We start from the raw sequence: 15,290 nt of genomic DNA, 5'->3' as shown, positions 1-15,290 counted from the left end.
ATGAATTTTGAGAGAGGTGATCAAAACCATCTTCATCATCATCAACAAAACCACCCTACTTCATCACCACCACCTCAAGATCATCATCATCATCACCAAGAAGAAATAACAAAGACTACTTCACCTTTTTTGACAAATATCATGGCTACTACAAACAAAGGCTATTCAAACACTACATCAACAAATACTTTTTTAGACACACAACAACAACATCATCATCATAATCATCATCATCAACAACAATTTCAATTCAACCAACATGATCAAGAACATCATCACCATGCTGACACTACCAATCAAATATCGTTCGCTATGATCAATAATAATTCGTTGCCTTCGTCATCTATCCGTCCCTCTACCAATCACAACAATATCATGTGATTCTTTAAAACCCTTTTATTATTATTCTCATGAGATCATTAAACCATCCATATTTATTTTTTGTTTTTTATGTTCTACTAACTATTTGTTCATTTGTTTTTGTATTATGTAGGAGAAATGATGGAGGTGGGCCTTATGATTTGGCTGATTTAGATCAAGCACTTTTTCTCTATGGTGAAGGCCAAGCTTCTGCTTCTGATCCTTCTTCAGTTTCTACTGTCCAAGATCATCAAAGACGTGAGAATTGATCGAAAACGTTAACTTAATTTTATAATATCAAACACTTAATTTTCTCCCCCTCTCTCTCTCTCTCTTCTTTCTCTCTCTAAAAGCTTGCTTTTTGGATCATTTAAAAAAGTGCATGTTCTTCAGGGAATATGATCTGATAGTACATACTTTGACCAGATCCTGTCTTTGATGAACAGAAAGATCTTCATCAGTGTCACAAAAATATATAAATTAAACAAATTTTTTTCTTTACTTGATACATGATATTCTTTTTGAAACCTTTTTTTTCTGTCTTTCTGTTTAGAAGGTTTTTTGTATCATGTTTTTTGGACCACAAACATGCAGAAAAACAATCATTCTCTTTGTAATGCTTTTCTCCAAGAATTAATTTTATCTATAGTACATGGAATTTAATTCTGAAAATTTAACATATATTTTATGTTTTTCTCTATTTTGATATCAAAATTTGTACTAATTTTACAATGAAAAAAGAGTAATAAACAAAAAGTAGTTTGTTTTTCAAACTCTTGTCAAGTTAAGGTAAATTCATGTTGTTTCATCATCAGAGAATGAGATGATATCATGAACTAATTAAGTTTTTTTAATTAATATTAATATTTTCATCATTCTAAAACAATATTAATTAATTTATTTATAATAACTGATTAATACTTATTTGTGCACAGAGGCTTCAGCATCTTCAGGAATGAGACCTCCAACTCTAAACATATTCCCATCACAACCGATGCATGTAGTAGACCCTTCAACCTCTACTACAAAGGTATCGTTTTCTAAATCCGACATCCTGATTATTAAAAATCCTATTGGATTAAACAATAACTAATTAGGTCTTCACTTAATTAATTTGGCTTGTTGATTAACATTTTTTTTTTGATGAGATTATAAAATAATAGTTGAATGATCAACTAGCTAGTTAAATTTCAATGGAAAATAATTGGTATTTGTAATTGTGTATTTGGTAGGCAACAACTGGATTAATTTCTCCATCAAGCAGTGGTTCAAGAAGACCATCTGAGGCCTCAATGGACAACATCTCCAACCCACAAAAGGATGCTCTTCCAACTGCCCCTCAATCCTCTAAAGCTATCAAGGTCTTTATCTTAGCTTTTTGTATATTTTATTTTAATATTATACAACTAGATATTAAGTTAATTAACAACTCTATATAATATAACTGAGATATGGTCTTTGACTCAACCTTTTTATTTTATTATTTTTGGTATAACTATAATTTCTTGATTAGTTTTTTGATCATTATTGTTGGTGTAGCGTGAGGGAAATAAGAAAGCGCCAACGACTAGTTCAGACCAAGGTCGACCCAAGACGCCAGATCCTAAGGTACGTTCCGTATCATTTTGATCAACTATTGACATTCCGAAAAATATATAATTTCAAGAGAAAATGTACATATGAAATGAATTGTGTGGTGTCAATATTTTTGATCTTATTTTGCAGACTTTGAGGAGGCTTGCTCAAAATAGAGAGGCAGCAAGGAAAAGCAGGCTAAGAAAAAAGGTAAGAAATTTATGAAAATGAGAATAATCGGTCTAAGTTTCACAAATATTTGTCTCTTGGGTGTATACGATCATATTCATGATTTTCCGTGTATCGTTGTTTGTTTCTTTTACAGGCTTATGTTCAGCAGTTAGAATCAAGTAGAATTAAGCTTACCCAATTGGAACAAGAGTTGCAAAGAGCTAGAACTCAAGTGAGCATATATAGTTTTTTGTTTAGCAGAAAGAGTCCTCGATACGAAAAATAAAACTAGTGCCACAACATTACGCTGGTACCGTATTAATTGATTTTTGAGCTATATTTTTTTCATGTCGTCTTTAGGGCGTTTTTCTTGGTGGCGGCGGTAGTGGTGTTCTTGGAGCTGATCAAGGTGTTCCTCTAGCAATGAGTAACTTAAGCTCGGGTAAATATGACAAAAAAAAAAAAAAGATAAAAATGATTAATTAACTTACATAATTATGAAAATGAGTTTCCTTGTTTATGTAACTTGTTTTTGAATAATACAAATAACATGTAGATGCTGCAGTGTTCGACATGGAGTATGCAAGGTGGCTTGAGGACTACCATCGTCAAATGTGCGAACTTCAAGCAGCGGTACAAGAACACTTGCCAGAAAACGAGCTACGAATCTATGTCGACAATTGTATAGCACGTATCGATGATGTAATGAATCTGAAGAGTATTGTTGCAAAATCTGATGTTTTTCACATCATGTCGGGCACCTGGAAGACTCCTGCTGAGCGATGCTTTATGTGGATTGGAGGGTTTCGACCATCTGAGATCATCAAGGTTTACCACGCATTTTTTCTCATACGTATCAAACATATATATGCAATCTATACAAAGCACAAAAAATTATTTATACGTACAAAAATATCCCCTAATAATACGAGTATCAGATAATTAAATTTTAATATACACGAAATACAATACATAATCACCAAAATATCCCAAGAATATTTAAGCATACATTTGTTGGATATAAAATGTGTCATTCCCCTTTAGCTGGTGGTAGAGTCGATCTTGCCTCTTGCGGAGAAGTCCACATTTCAATCCCTGACATTGGTGGCCGGATATAAGAATTTAATTGGGTAGTTTAAGAATAGAGTACAAATAATTAATAGTGTTCATTATGCTGGTTAGAGGCACTCTTAGGTTTTACTCAAAGTCTTGACTTTAGTTCTCAGTGATGATAGGTCTTGGGGATTTTTTTATCCAAATACTTGTAACGGCCAATGGTTAATATCTCGTTTGTTTAGGGTACGTATGAGCCCTCACCATTATACGGTGAGGTTTCCCTGATATTGTATCCCGATATTGTATCCCGACTGAATGATCGAAAAAAGTATAATACGAGTATAAAATATAGAAATACAATTAAAATAATTAAGTAAATATATGAGTGTGTGTATATATGTTTATACAAAGTACAAACGCATACATACAACATAATAAAATCCCCTATATATCAGATGATCATAAAAGGAGATATAATGCAAGAACCATGGTACATAATCGTCAAAACGTCACAAGAATTGGCAAAAGTATGAAAGTTTTGTTCTGGGAAGCCTTCTAAAAGAAGACATCTTGGTCCCTAAGAAGTCCAACCACACTATTTGTCGTGTATGTGTTTGAAATTATTTTTTAAAAAAAATTAGAATTAAAATATTGTACTCGTAAAATAAATAATTTAAGTTAATTAAATATAATTGTTACTATTAAAATGTAACTGAAAATTGTTAACGAACAATAATTATTGTTTGCGTATTACGAGTAAAATTTATTCCGGCCTGCATTCCACTAAAATTAAGTATAGAACATACAATATACAATCAACATAATATACGAGTAATATAAGTTACATACATATCTATTTTTCCCTTTCAATGTCTTATTTCAAGTCTTAGTTTGTAAAAATTATATTATTCAAAGCTCAACGCATTCATCTGTTTTGCATCGAGAAATTTATATCTGAAACAAAAAGATTTCTGGTCAAATTTAAAGATATTACTGAGACGAAACTAATTATCTATACCACTATATAAAAAATTGTAGCTAGGTCCTGTTGAAAGTTAAGAAAAATGAGACATGCAAATTGATTATACTAAACTTAATAAATTAAATAAGCACATACTATTAATATTAAATTATACAATCAATCTATAATATTATAAAATATTTACGGTGTTATCCGTTTAAACCAAACACATTTACATCAATTACCTACATTATTTGACGTCGCAACCATCATCACCGTCCGTTGCCGCTATCATGATACCCATTGTCATCGGCGTCGCATTGCGTGGATATCGTGCATAGTATTTTAAATAATTAAGATACCATGCACACCACTTATTTCACAATAATTGTCCCAAGTAGGATTAGAAAAATACAACCAATATATATAATATATATATACTAACTTTAATGAATGTTCCAATATATAGCTAACCACAAGTAGAAAGTTGTCAATAAATTGTAAGAGAAGAAGATATGATGAGATACTAGAGGAAGTATACATATATATGATGAAGCAGTTACTTTGCATGGGTACTACTGCAAGCTGTTGCTTGGTCGTACTATATACGTATATATATATATATATGTATACCACTACTTCTCTGTGCATGTGTGTGTGTGTGTGATAGTGAAGGTGGCACAGGGAGAGTGAATAATTACATTGATGACGAAAGGTTTTTGCCGTTGTAGGATGAGTTAGGTATTATTCCAAACTGTGCTAAAAAGCCTCTGTCTGTCACTACAACTTCTGGTCTCTAAAACATATGATGTGCTTTATTATTGTGTCTCTATCTCTCTAGGTTAGCTATATGTATATCTTAACAAAATATTTTGCATTTTCACAAATATGTATGTTTCTTCTCGTACTAGTAAATTTCAGTTGGATATTTACCCCTCAATAACTACTACTCATTTGACCACTTTATTCCTCTTGAGAATACATTATATATATAAGCGAAAATGTGTCATGAATGTGCGGAAAATTGATGCTAAAATGTGTTCTTAATTAATAATAATCGCAACCTTTTCCACATGAAACAGTAAACAGATAAGGTTTTCCCTATTCAGGTTTACGAGGGATAATAAATCTTTTGCTTCAGATGTATGCGGCCTAATTGGACTGTTTCGAACAATAATTTAATTTCCTCACCGTTCTAAGATGTTTAATTACCTAGATTGATTTTACGAATCTAAAATCTCTTTTAAAAAGAAAAAACGACTCCTGATGACCACTAATTAAGTCAGCTTGATGGTTGTCTAACCTCAGCTCCTCTTTATACATTACTTTAATTTAATATCTTATTGAGCCTTATTAACAGAAATAGACCTTCATCCATGACTGCTTAGAGAATTTGCATATAATGTTGCTCAAACAAAAAAAAAAAGTCATAAATTATTAATTAGAATGTTGTTTTTTGTTTTTTTGCATTCTTACCAGTAAATAAATTTGTATTTTTGCACATATGTTTTTTGTCTTTGTTTGTGCTTTGCTTTGTCGTCATTTTTTGAATAGACAAACTCAGAAAAGTTGGAGTAGCATCTTTTAAAACAAATAATACTAACAAGCTAGCTAGTATTAGTTTAAACAATACTCGTATTTCCGTAGTGTACATATATTATATACTCCGTATCATATAGCAGTAGATATATAAAACATATAAGAGTAGCTAGCTAGGAGTACTAGCTAGCTAGGACATACATTGCGACTTTTGTAATTAGAAACCAGTTATTCTATGTTGCACAGATATCTTTTAATTATTATGGCAAATATACTTTACATTGGTGATCCTTATATGACTTAATTTTTTTTATTTGTTTATGAAAATATATTTTGTTGTCCAGATAGTTCTTGGTCAAATCGAGCCATTAACGGAGCAACAACTAATGGCAATATGTGAAGTACAACAAGCAACACATGAGGCAGAAGAAGCCCTGACGCATGGTCTCGACGCAATGAACCAATCTCTATCCGACACCATTGCTTCCGATGCTCTTAGCTCCCCGACAAACATGGCTAACTACATGGGTCAAATGGCTGCAGCCATGAACAAGCTCTCCTCTCTCGAAAATTTTGTACTACAGGTACCATTATTATTTCTCTTTTACGTACTCTAAGATAGTAAAAATACTCAGTAAATATTGATCAAAATATTATACTACATGATAACAAAAAGATTAAAGTGAATATATTGGATATATAGTGGGTCCATATGATGAGAATAAGTTGCTAGCAATCTTTTGGTTAGGGAACCTACTCCAACAGATTATTAACCTGCTCCTCTCCTCTAGTCGATCCATCAATTTTATATGACTTAAAAGTAGTAGTGTCCATATAATTTGATATGGTAACCCCTAATTTTACAGTTGGCACATGTATTGATTCATTTGGTAGTATCCGCATCTCCCACGTTGACTTCATTATACTATCCAATAACTAATCATTGAATATAACTATATGTCCTAGTTATGATACTAATAAAACTATAAATTATAGTATTACAGAGTTAGATTACATTAGTTTGAGGTTGCTAATTATCTTTAAAATTAAAAAAATACATAAAATAGTACTAAAAATATAAAGTTTCACTACAAACAATATTGCATTTGTTCATACTTTTATGTGAGTATAAAAAAATTAAAAATTTTGTCACGCTTTTTAGTGTGTAGAAATATATTAAATTAAAAGTGTATGGAAATTTATTAACACTAAAAAGTGTGTATAAATAAAAGTTCATACTTTTTAGACTTTTTAGTGTGAACTTTCATAGTTATTTTGTCACACCTCATTTGTTCACGGTAACTTTTTTAGTTACCGTGGACAAATGGAGTGTGACAAAATAATTATGAAAGTTCACAATAAAAAGTGTGAACTTTTATTTCTACACACGTTTTAGTGTGGAAAAATTTCAACATACTTTTAACTCAATATATTTCTACATATTAAAAAGCGTGACAAAATTTTTAATTTGTTCACTCATATAAAAGTGTGAACAAATGCAATATGATTTGTAGTGTTTTATAAAAATTAAGGGGTTCTCATGGCCACCTTTAATTACCACATAACTCCGCCACTGATTATATGCATAGTTTTGTTAGCTTTTACCCTTAACCCATTAAATAAACTTTATATTTCGTTATTATTTCATTAACGCAATTAATGTTGGTATTGATGTAATGTATAATGTATATAACTTTCGTTAAGATATATTAAATAGTTACATTTATCATAAAATTTAGGTGGTGTACTTTTGTTTGAAATGTAAAGATAAAGTAAGTTTTTATGCACATTAAATAAATGTCTTAGGACTTCAATCCACATTTACCATTTTTCATTGTATTTACCAAATTTTTATGATTAATAACTTCATATTGAATATTTTAACTAAAGTCTTAGATGCTATTGTCAGCATATCAAAAATTCTAACGTTTATCATTTAAATTTTATGATAAAAACACAACTAGTCATTTTATGCGTGTTAATAAACTCTATGCAAGACTTTTTCATAGTCATTTTATGCATGTTAATAAGCCCTATGCAAGATCTTTTTATATTTTAATAAAATTTGAGTTCATTTTATGCCATATTTATGCCACAAGTTAGCAAAATAATTTATATGGGTCTCAAGAACTTATGAATTTATTGAGTTTTTAGTGGTCTTAGGTAATGTAAAAGTTTGTAGCTAAGTAGTCAGAGTACTCAATTTATTATTAATCATTGGATGATTATATATCTTAATTAAAAAAAACAATACATATTATTATCGTAATAATCTTGTTGTTTTGTCCGATGCATAAAAATCGATTAGATAGATCGAATCATCGTTGTTAATTATTTTTATGTTATCTTTAAAAAAAAACATAGTACCTAATGAAAAAAGCGACAAACAGAAAAAATAAAAATGAGAGAGAAAACGGGCTGATAGAACTGTTGGGCCCAACACACCAGATTACAGACCAAAGCCAAGATTTTGTCTTTTTCTTTTTTCTGCTTTTTGGAAGTTTCAATGTCATTTTTTATTTTTTAATGTGTATTTGTTGTTTAAGTTTTCTTTCTAAGTGATTTTGTTTTATTTTTGTTTAACTTATGTTTAATTAAATTAAATGAAAGTATTATAAGCTAACTAAATTCAAACAAGTTAAAAACAAAAAAGGGAATACTCATAATAGACACACAAAAAAAAGTTAAATCTTGAACGAAGTCCGAGTAACTTTGTTGTTTTCCGTGTTTTAATGTTTAGGCTTTTTTTCAAGTAACTTGTGTTGGCGTTACATTTTTATATGGTACGAAGTGTTTTAAGTTTAACTTAAATAAGTTAAAATAATAATAATAACAATAATAATAATAAACAAAAGGAAAATAATTGATCTTCCTAACAAATTATCCTGAAATGCTGCACGGAACTATATATATAAGAACATAAAAAGAATCACCTTGATACTAAACAAAAAATTACATCCCAGACTTCATCTAAGCATGACACTAATTTTCTTTAATCTTTTATATTTAAAACGACAATATATATTAACAAAGTATGACACTAATTAACTGTTTATTTGACAAATTATCCTTTTTTTCATTCTCATATGAATGTTTATTATGTGTTTATTCATGATTGAGTCCATTTAGTCATTTACTTACCAATTAACATTTAAATTGTAGTTTTAGATAAAAAGTTTTTTATTCTCATTTAAACTTTTTAACGGATATAATTCTTGTTATGATTAATAATGATTGAAACTAAATCTGAATAAGAGAAATGATTACACATGAATGCTAAATTAGTGTGATTTTGCAATTTGTTTGGTCCACTTTCACAAAAGAAAACGATAGAGGTGTGATTTTGAGAGAGTGGCCCCAATAAAACATCTCTGTCATTGAGATCCTAAAACCCATATTTCTATGATGTCATTTTTTTAATATCATTTGATTTTAACCAACAAATTAGATCATCCCCACACTAATACTAGGCCAAAAAGTACAACTTCTACAATAACATTAAAACTAACTTCCAAATATATATTTTAAAAACATATAGATATGTTTAAAATATATATTTTTATATATAAAAAAAAAGATCAAGACACATATTGATGTTGAGGATGAAGATAAAAATAGAAATCGTGAGGAATATCTGTGCTAAAAAATGAGTAAATTCAACATATTCAGTCACATGATTTCAATCATATTTAACATTATTCATATATCTTATGTATTTATGAGTGATATAATTTTAAAATTTAATACTTCCAATAATTTATGTAATTAAACCTTATAGTTATAAGGAAACCCTTATTATGAGAATCCATTTTTTTAAAAAAATTTAAGAACTTTTAAATTATTTATTGGATCACATGTTTTTTTTGTTCATTCATATGTAAAACGTTATAAAAATATATGTTGCAAAATAAAGTTTTTTCAAAACCTTATATATACTTGTTTGATCACATGTGACGAAAAAGTAAACATATTTATTTACGAGTTAACAAAAGACTATTTTGAAGGTATTTTGAAAAAGATTATTCTATAACATTCTTTTTTATATCATTTCACATATGAATGAACAAAAAAACATGTGATCCAATCCATAATTTGAGAATTCTCATGATTATTGAAGAAAAAAAAATGGTTCTCAAAATAAATAAAAAAAATCATAGTTATAAAAGTATGGGGTTGGGTATTTTAAAACAAGTATATATTAAAGTAAAACAAATAAGATAAGATCTTGATCATTAGATCATGATTAAATTGATGTACAACGATTCACAAAACAATTAGTGCACGATGATTTGCATGATGCATGATGCTTTTTAGTAAAGAAAAACATATTGTTTTATTTGTTTTTTTTTTCTAAAAACCATAAAATTATATGTAATACAAATTTGTACGTTGTACTTACGGTCATAATTAAGCCAACTAGTTGAGCTCGATCGACTTTTAAATAGTTTATTCAGTCGAGCCTAACTTTGGACTCTTTTAATAAAGCATTTTGGATTTTTATTTATGCATGGTAGGTCTTAAGAAATTAAACATTTTTTTTTCAAAAAACCCCTTTTAGTATATTTATGGTTCCCAAAATTAGGGTTGTAAACGAACTGAACGGACACAAACAGGACCTTGTTAATGTTCGTTTGTTTAACTTAACGAACAGTTCACGAACAGATAAGCGAACAAAATGACTTGTTCATGTTCGTTTGTTTGTATTCATGAACAGGTTCACGAACACAAACGAACGAATAATAATGAACGAACAAAAACGAATGAAATATCTATAAATTAAGTATTTTATTTAAAGTTTTCTTAAATAGTAATAATATATATATATATATATTATACAAAGAAAATATTTATATTTGTAAATGAACATAACGAACAAATGTTCACGAATATAAACAAACTATTGTTCACGAACGACGGTTCATGAACATAAATGAACGAACGTTCACGAACAGATTATCGAATGTTCACGAACGATAACTTTGTTCATGTTCGTTCATTTAACTAAACGAACGAACACGAACGAACTTCCCGCCGAACAGTTCATGAACTGTTCGTGAACTGTTGAGTTCGTTTACAGGTCTACCCAATATGCCCTTATACACACTACAACACTAAATTACCATATCTACTCTTATAACAAATTGTCACTCCTAGAACAAAATTATGCCGCAATGTGCAGGTATTATGTCCGTTTATTTATAGAACTTTGAAAGGATAACATATATGTTTTAATAGCATCTTTGTTCCCTTTAATTTTAATCTATACCTTTCTCTCTATATAACTAAGAGATGATAGTTTTTTTTTCCTATGTGACACTTCTTTTTTCGTGCCAACTAAACTTTTTGCTTAGCTGACATTTTCTAGTACTTTTAATGTTTTTTAGATATAATGACATTTAAATCTATATTTTTAGTGTTTTTGTAGCAATTCATTTGCCACGTCATTATTTGTCTACGTGGACATTTGTATTTTTCTTTTTTATCAACTTTAAATAGCAAATAAAAAAACCAAATATAAGATTAGAACTCATGACCTCTAACTTTTAATATTATGCATAAGCCACTTGATATAATTTAATATTTGTTTCTTTTTTGCAAACTAAGGTAGATATTTAATGAATATTAAAAATAATTAAAAGACATTGATAATATAATTATCAATATTTGTACCATTTAGGGAGAAACTGAAAGTAGCCTCTCTACTTAGGTAGAGGTAAGGTCTGCCTACATCTTAACCTCCCCCATACATTATCGAGGTATTGAGGCTTAAAACCCGCAGAAGGCGGCACTGAGCAGTTACTTACTAATATTTGTAACTTATCACTTTCTACTTTTTTTAATTATCTTTATACGTGGAATATAATTTATTTTAATATAATATATATAAACTAGATTATATTGAAAATTTTATATAATATTTTAATATCCGATTATATTATCAATGTTAAATTAGATGTTTACTTTATCAATTTCACACATACATTTTTGATAATTGTATTTATATTTGATTTAATTTTCTATCTTCACCTTTATATCTTCTTCTTTTTTTCCTTTTTATCTTTCTTTATTCTATTTTATATATGTTTCTTTCAAATTTTACATGCATAATAAAAGTATAATATCATTAAAAATTCTTTTACTAATTATTATATAACATTTATTAATACTTTTGACGTATATATGTTAATCGTTGTCTTCAAATAATACTATTTAAAATATTATATGTGTACTCAATTTAATGTGATGTATACCATGCATCGCATGGGACAGAATCTAGTATAATATAATCTGAGAGTTCTTAATTCAACATATTTTTCAAGCAAATATATCTCTGTACACAAACAAAACCCTATACGCTCCTCATTCCTATCTTACTTCTCCTTTGCTCACACTAAACACACACACACAAACACACGTATCTCATCATAACCACCCAATGTCGTCAATCACCTTAGTCCGTTACCACCGCAACCATAAATCCCAAAATTATCACCGTTTAGCCGCCGCAACGTGCGGGCATCTATCTAGTCCCTTATAAAACAAAATGGTTTGCCTATTTTAGAAAATTAAACACCTTTTTCAATATATCCACAGTATACCTCTAAATAGCCCTAACAAATATATTTTAAAATGGTTAATTTTTGTACCTTATTATTTTTTCATCTAATTTTCGACTTATATATAAAATGATAACCACAGTTAAATGTCTCATCACTGTATCTCATTAAAGTCACGAGTTATAAACCATTACCGCTGTAACGTGCGGGCACCCTCCTAGTAGTACATAAAATGTTCAAACAAATCTTAAATTTTCAAAAATCAGATTGCAAGCTACGTGCCATCAATTATGTTACAGAAATAACTAAAGTCAGAATATATAATGTGTTGAATGAATACTGTTAAGAAAATATTGGATTAAATAAACTCATACATAATATTCTAATCTAAATACAAAGTATTAGTTATCTTGCTCATGAAATATATAGTTGCAATCATTAGGCGTTTTTTTTAATATACTTCAAGCTTAATAAAGATATATTTGATATTTAGAAATTTAGTTAAACATATATGAATTTCTTAAGTTCAATAATGGCACATGTGAAATTTTCCAAATATAATATTTTGTAGCCTAATTGTTGGTGACAGCAGGTTTCTAAGTCGCATAAAAAATGGGTGTAGTTTTGATATTATCAAGTATATCGTTGATTAGTCTATGTAAATTACCTACTTTCATATGCATAAACGAAATTGAAGGTTGAAATTGTGGGCAAAATTTGCCACTCATCCACCTAAAACAGGAAAAACTCGCAAATGAAATATAAACAAAATCATTACATACATATCACTCTGAATGACAATGTATCTCCTGTAAAATGTCAACTTCTATTAAATTTGTTAAATATAACATGTTTTTTTTTTTTTTTTGACATTCAAATATTATGAATGTTTTGATTAAAAACTAGCACCACCATTATGTTACAGGCCGATAATTTGCGTCGCCAGACAATCCATCATGTTCTTCAACTCCTAACGACGCGTCAAGCAGCCAGGAGTTTGCTAGCAGTTGCTGAGCACTTTCATCGCCTACGCTCTCTCAGTACTCTTTGGTTGGCACGCCCTCGACAAGATTAGGACAGATAAAAGAAACAGGACTCATCATCATTGATTCGCTTAAGTTGGATCTAGCTTTTTCTTTCTTTCTTTTTTTTTCTCTTTTAAAGTACTTTTTATGTTGTTTTATTTTTGGTATACTTTGCATCCTTTAACTAGAGAGATGTATAGATAGACAAATTAAAGTCCTATAATTAGATTATATAATGATATGAAAGCATATGTTGTAGACCACCATGGTGCAATGAGACCTGTTAATCTGTTATTTTGCTTTGTATTAGGAGTTTTAGAACTTTAATTACTTGTACAATCTAAAGTTAATCAGCCTTGTATGAGTTACTTAAGACAAAACTAACCTTAAAAATAATCAAAAAACATATACTTCCTGCATCTTTTCATTTTGATTTGTCCCCAAAAGTACAAATATAGATATGCATAAATTTATTAGTTTACGATACCTTAATCTGGAGTTCATTAATCAAAATTCAAAGAAACATGCAATAATTGATTGAGATTATAATTGGCATTTTGAAAAAATAAAAGTAATTTATATAGATTTTTTAACGATGACCCTTAGTCCAAGGTTAAGGCGGTGAGGTACCTAGTGGCATCAATTATGAATTATAGTCCTACTAGCTTAGTAACCCGCATATTACCAAAAAATTTTACTTTAATTTATCAAAAAATGTTTGTACAAAAAATATATATATAAAACTTAAAAGAAAGCATGTAACTCATTCACATGTAGAAAACTAAAATATTTAAAAGTGAAAATATTTAATAAAGGAATAGAAAATCAAAATTTAATTAGATATGCATAATGTCATAAATTAATTAAATAAAAACAAATAATTAGTAAGAAAATATATTACAATGACAAATAGGTTTTCCATTAATAAGATGACATAATCACAATTTTCTTTTATTTATATAAGAGTTATGCGACATAAATTTGGGATTTTTATGTTGGGACAACGGTTTTCTCTCACCTATGGTGATGATCGTGTGGGCTAGTTGCCCGTTGCTCGTCTGATGAATTAGTATTATTTTGGAACGAATGAAGTATATATCTTTCTCAATTAAGATAATTATTTGGACTTGCATTTTCTTATTTATAGTTAGAAACCGATGGAAAAAGGAAAATCGGCCCCGAAAAAAACAAGGCCCAAAATTACCCAAACTGATAAATCCATCACTGGTTGTGACTGACATACATACAATACGAGGTTGATCCAGTGATAATTTGTTACTATATAAGCCCAGCCCATCTAGTTACTCGATGAAGCAGCATACTGATTTCAACGTCCAATACATTGCAGGGCCACCGTAACAATAGCAGATTGAGATTCCCTAAAGTTGATCCAACTTTATAGGTAAAAAATGTTGGATTAACTTTAGTCATTGGATTAAATCCAATTATCAAGATTTAAATATCATATTGTAATATTGACCATTGAATTTAATCCAATAGCTAAAATTGATCCAACTTTAATAAAGTTGGATCAACTTTAGGGAAACTTAATCCAGCAATAGCCTAGTTATGAATCTGGGTTAGGCCCAATACAAGCATAATCCATTATCGATCTTTCCAGCAGCTTAAAGCCTTAAACCATCATGTATTGTCCGGCTGATATTTGAAATTTTGAAAGGTTTACACATAACATAATGCATCTACTACGAATCTATGATAGCATTCACGGTTGTTATGATCTTGTAACCTTCGTTAGATAAATTTCCTGTCAACTTTGTATTGTCTTAACCGGCCTCATTACTTTTTGGTGGTGTAAGCTGTGTGAATAAAATTTAACTTTAAAAAAAATGATAAATTTACCGTCAATAGCAAATCCAAATTTATGTTGCGTTGTGGGCCTAAAATACAAAAAGCCAATGTTTTTAAAACCGGCATCTTAGTTGAATCTAACGAAATTATTTTGAATCCAAAGAAACGACTTAAAACTAAAATATCGAATCAATTCCGTAATAAACTAACTCAAATTCATCCACTAATTTCTCGTTA

At 29.3% G+C, this 15,290-nt stretch overlaps 1 protein-coding gene across 1 annotated transcript; it reads left to right on the top strand.

The window, feature by feature from the left end:
• Positions 1-13,294, top strand: LOC122608256 (bZIP transcription factor TGA10-like). The gene is made up of 11 exons (XM_043781342.1): positions 1-377; positions 494-618; positions 1,296-1,390; positions 1,593-1,721; positions 1,900-1,968; positions 2,086-2,145; positions 2,261-2,338; positions 2,467-2,548; positions 2,663-2,934; positions 6,007-6,246; positions 13,145-13,294. Exons 1-11 carry the CDS (start codon positions 1-3, stop codon positions 13,292-13,294), a joined length of 1,677 nt encoding a protein of 558 aa, XP_043637277.1.
• The last annotated feature ends 1,996 nt before the right edge of the window (positions 13,295-15,290 follow it).

The sequence above is a fragment of the Erigeron canadensis genome, chromosome 7 (assembly GCF_010389155.1).
Source record: "Erigeron canadensis isolate Cc75 chromosome 7, C_canadensis_v1, whole genome shotgun sequence".
NCBI lineage: Eukaryota > Viridiplantae > Streptophyta > Magnoliopsida > Asterales > Asteraceae > Erigeron > Erigeron canadensis.
Note: the sequence above shows the minus strand (reverse complement) of the source record. Positions and strands in the feature narration are given on the sequence as shown.

Coding starts and splice junctions, on each gene's coding strand:
- LOC122608256 (XM_043781342.1), top strand. CDS start 1: ATGAATTTTGAGAGAGGTGATCAAAACCATCTTCATCATCATCAACAA. Junction 2,146..2,260: donor AAAGCAGGCTAAGAAAAAAG/GTAAGAAATTTA, acceptor TTTCTTTTACAG/GCTTATGTTCAGCAGTTAGA. Junction 2,935..6,006: donor GACCATCTGAGATCATCAAG/GTTTACCACGCA, acceptor TTTGTTGTCCAG/ATAGTTCTTGGTCAAATCGA.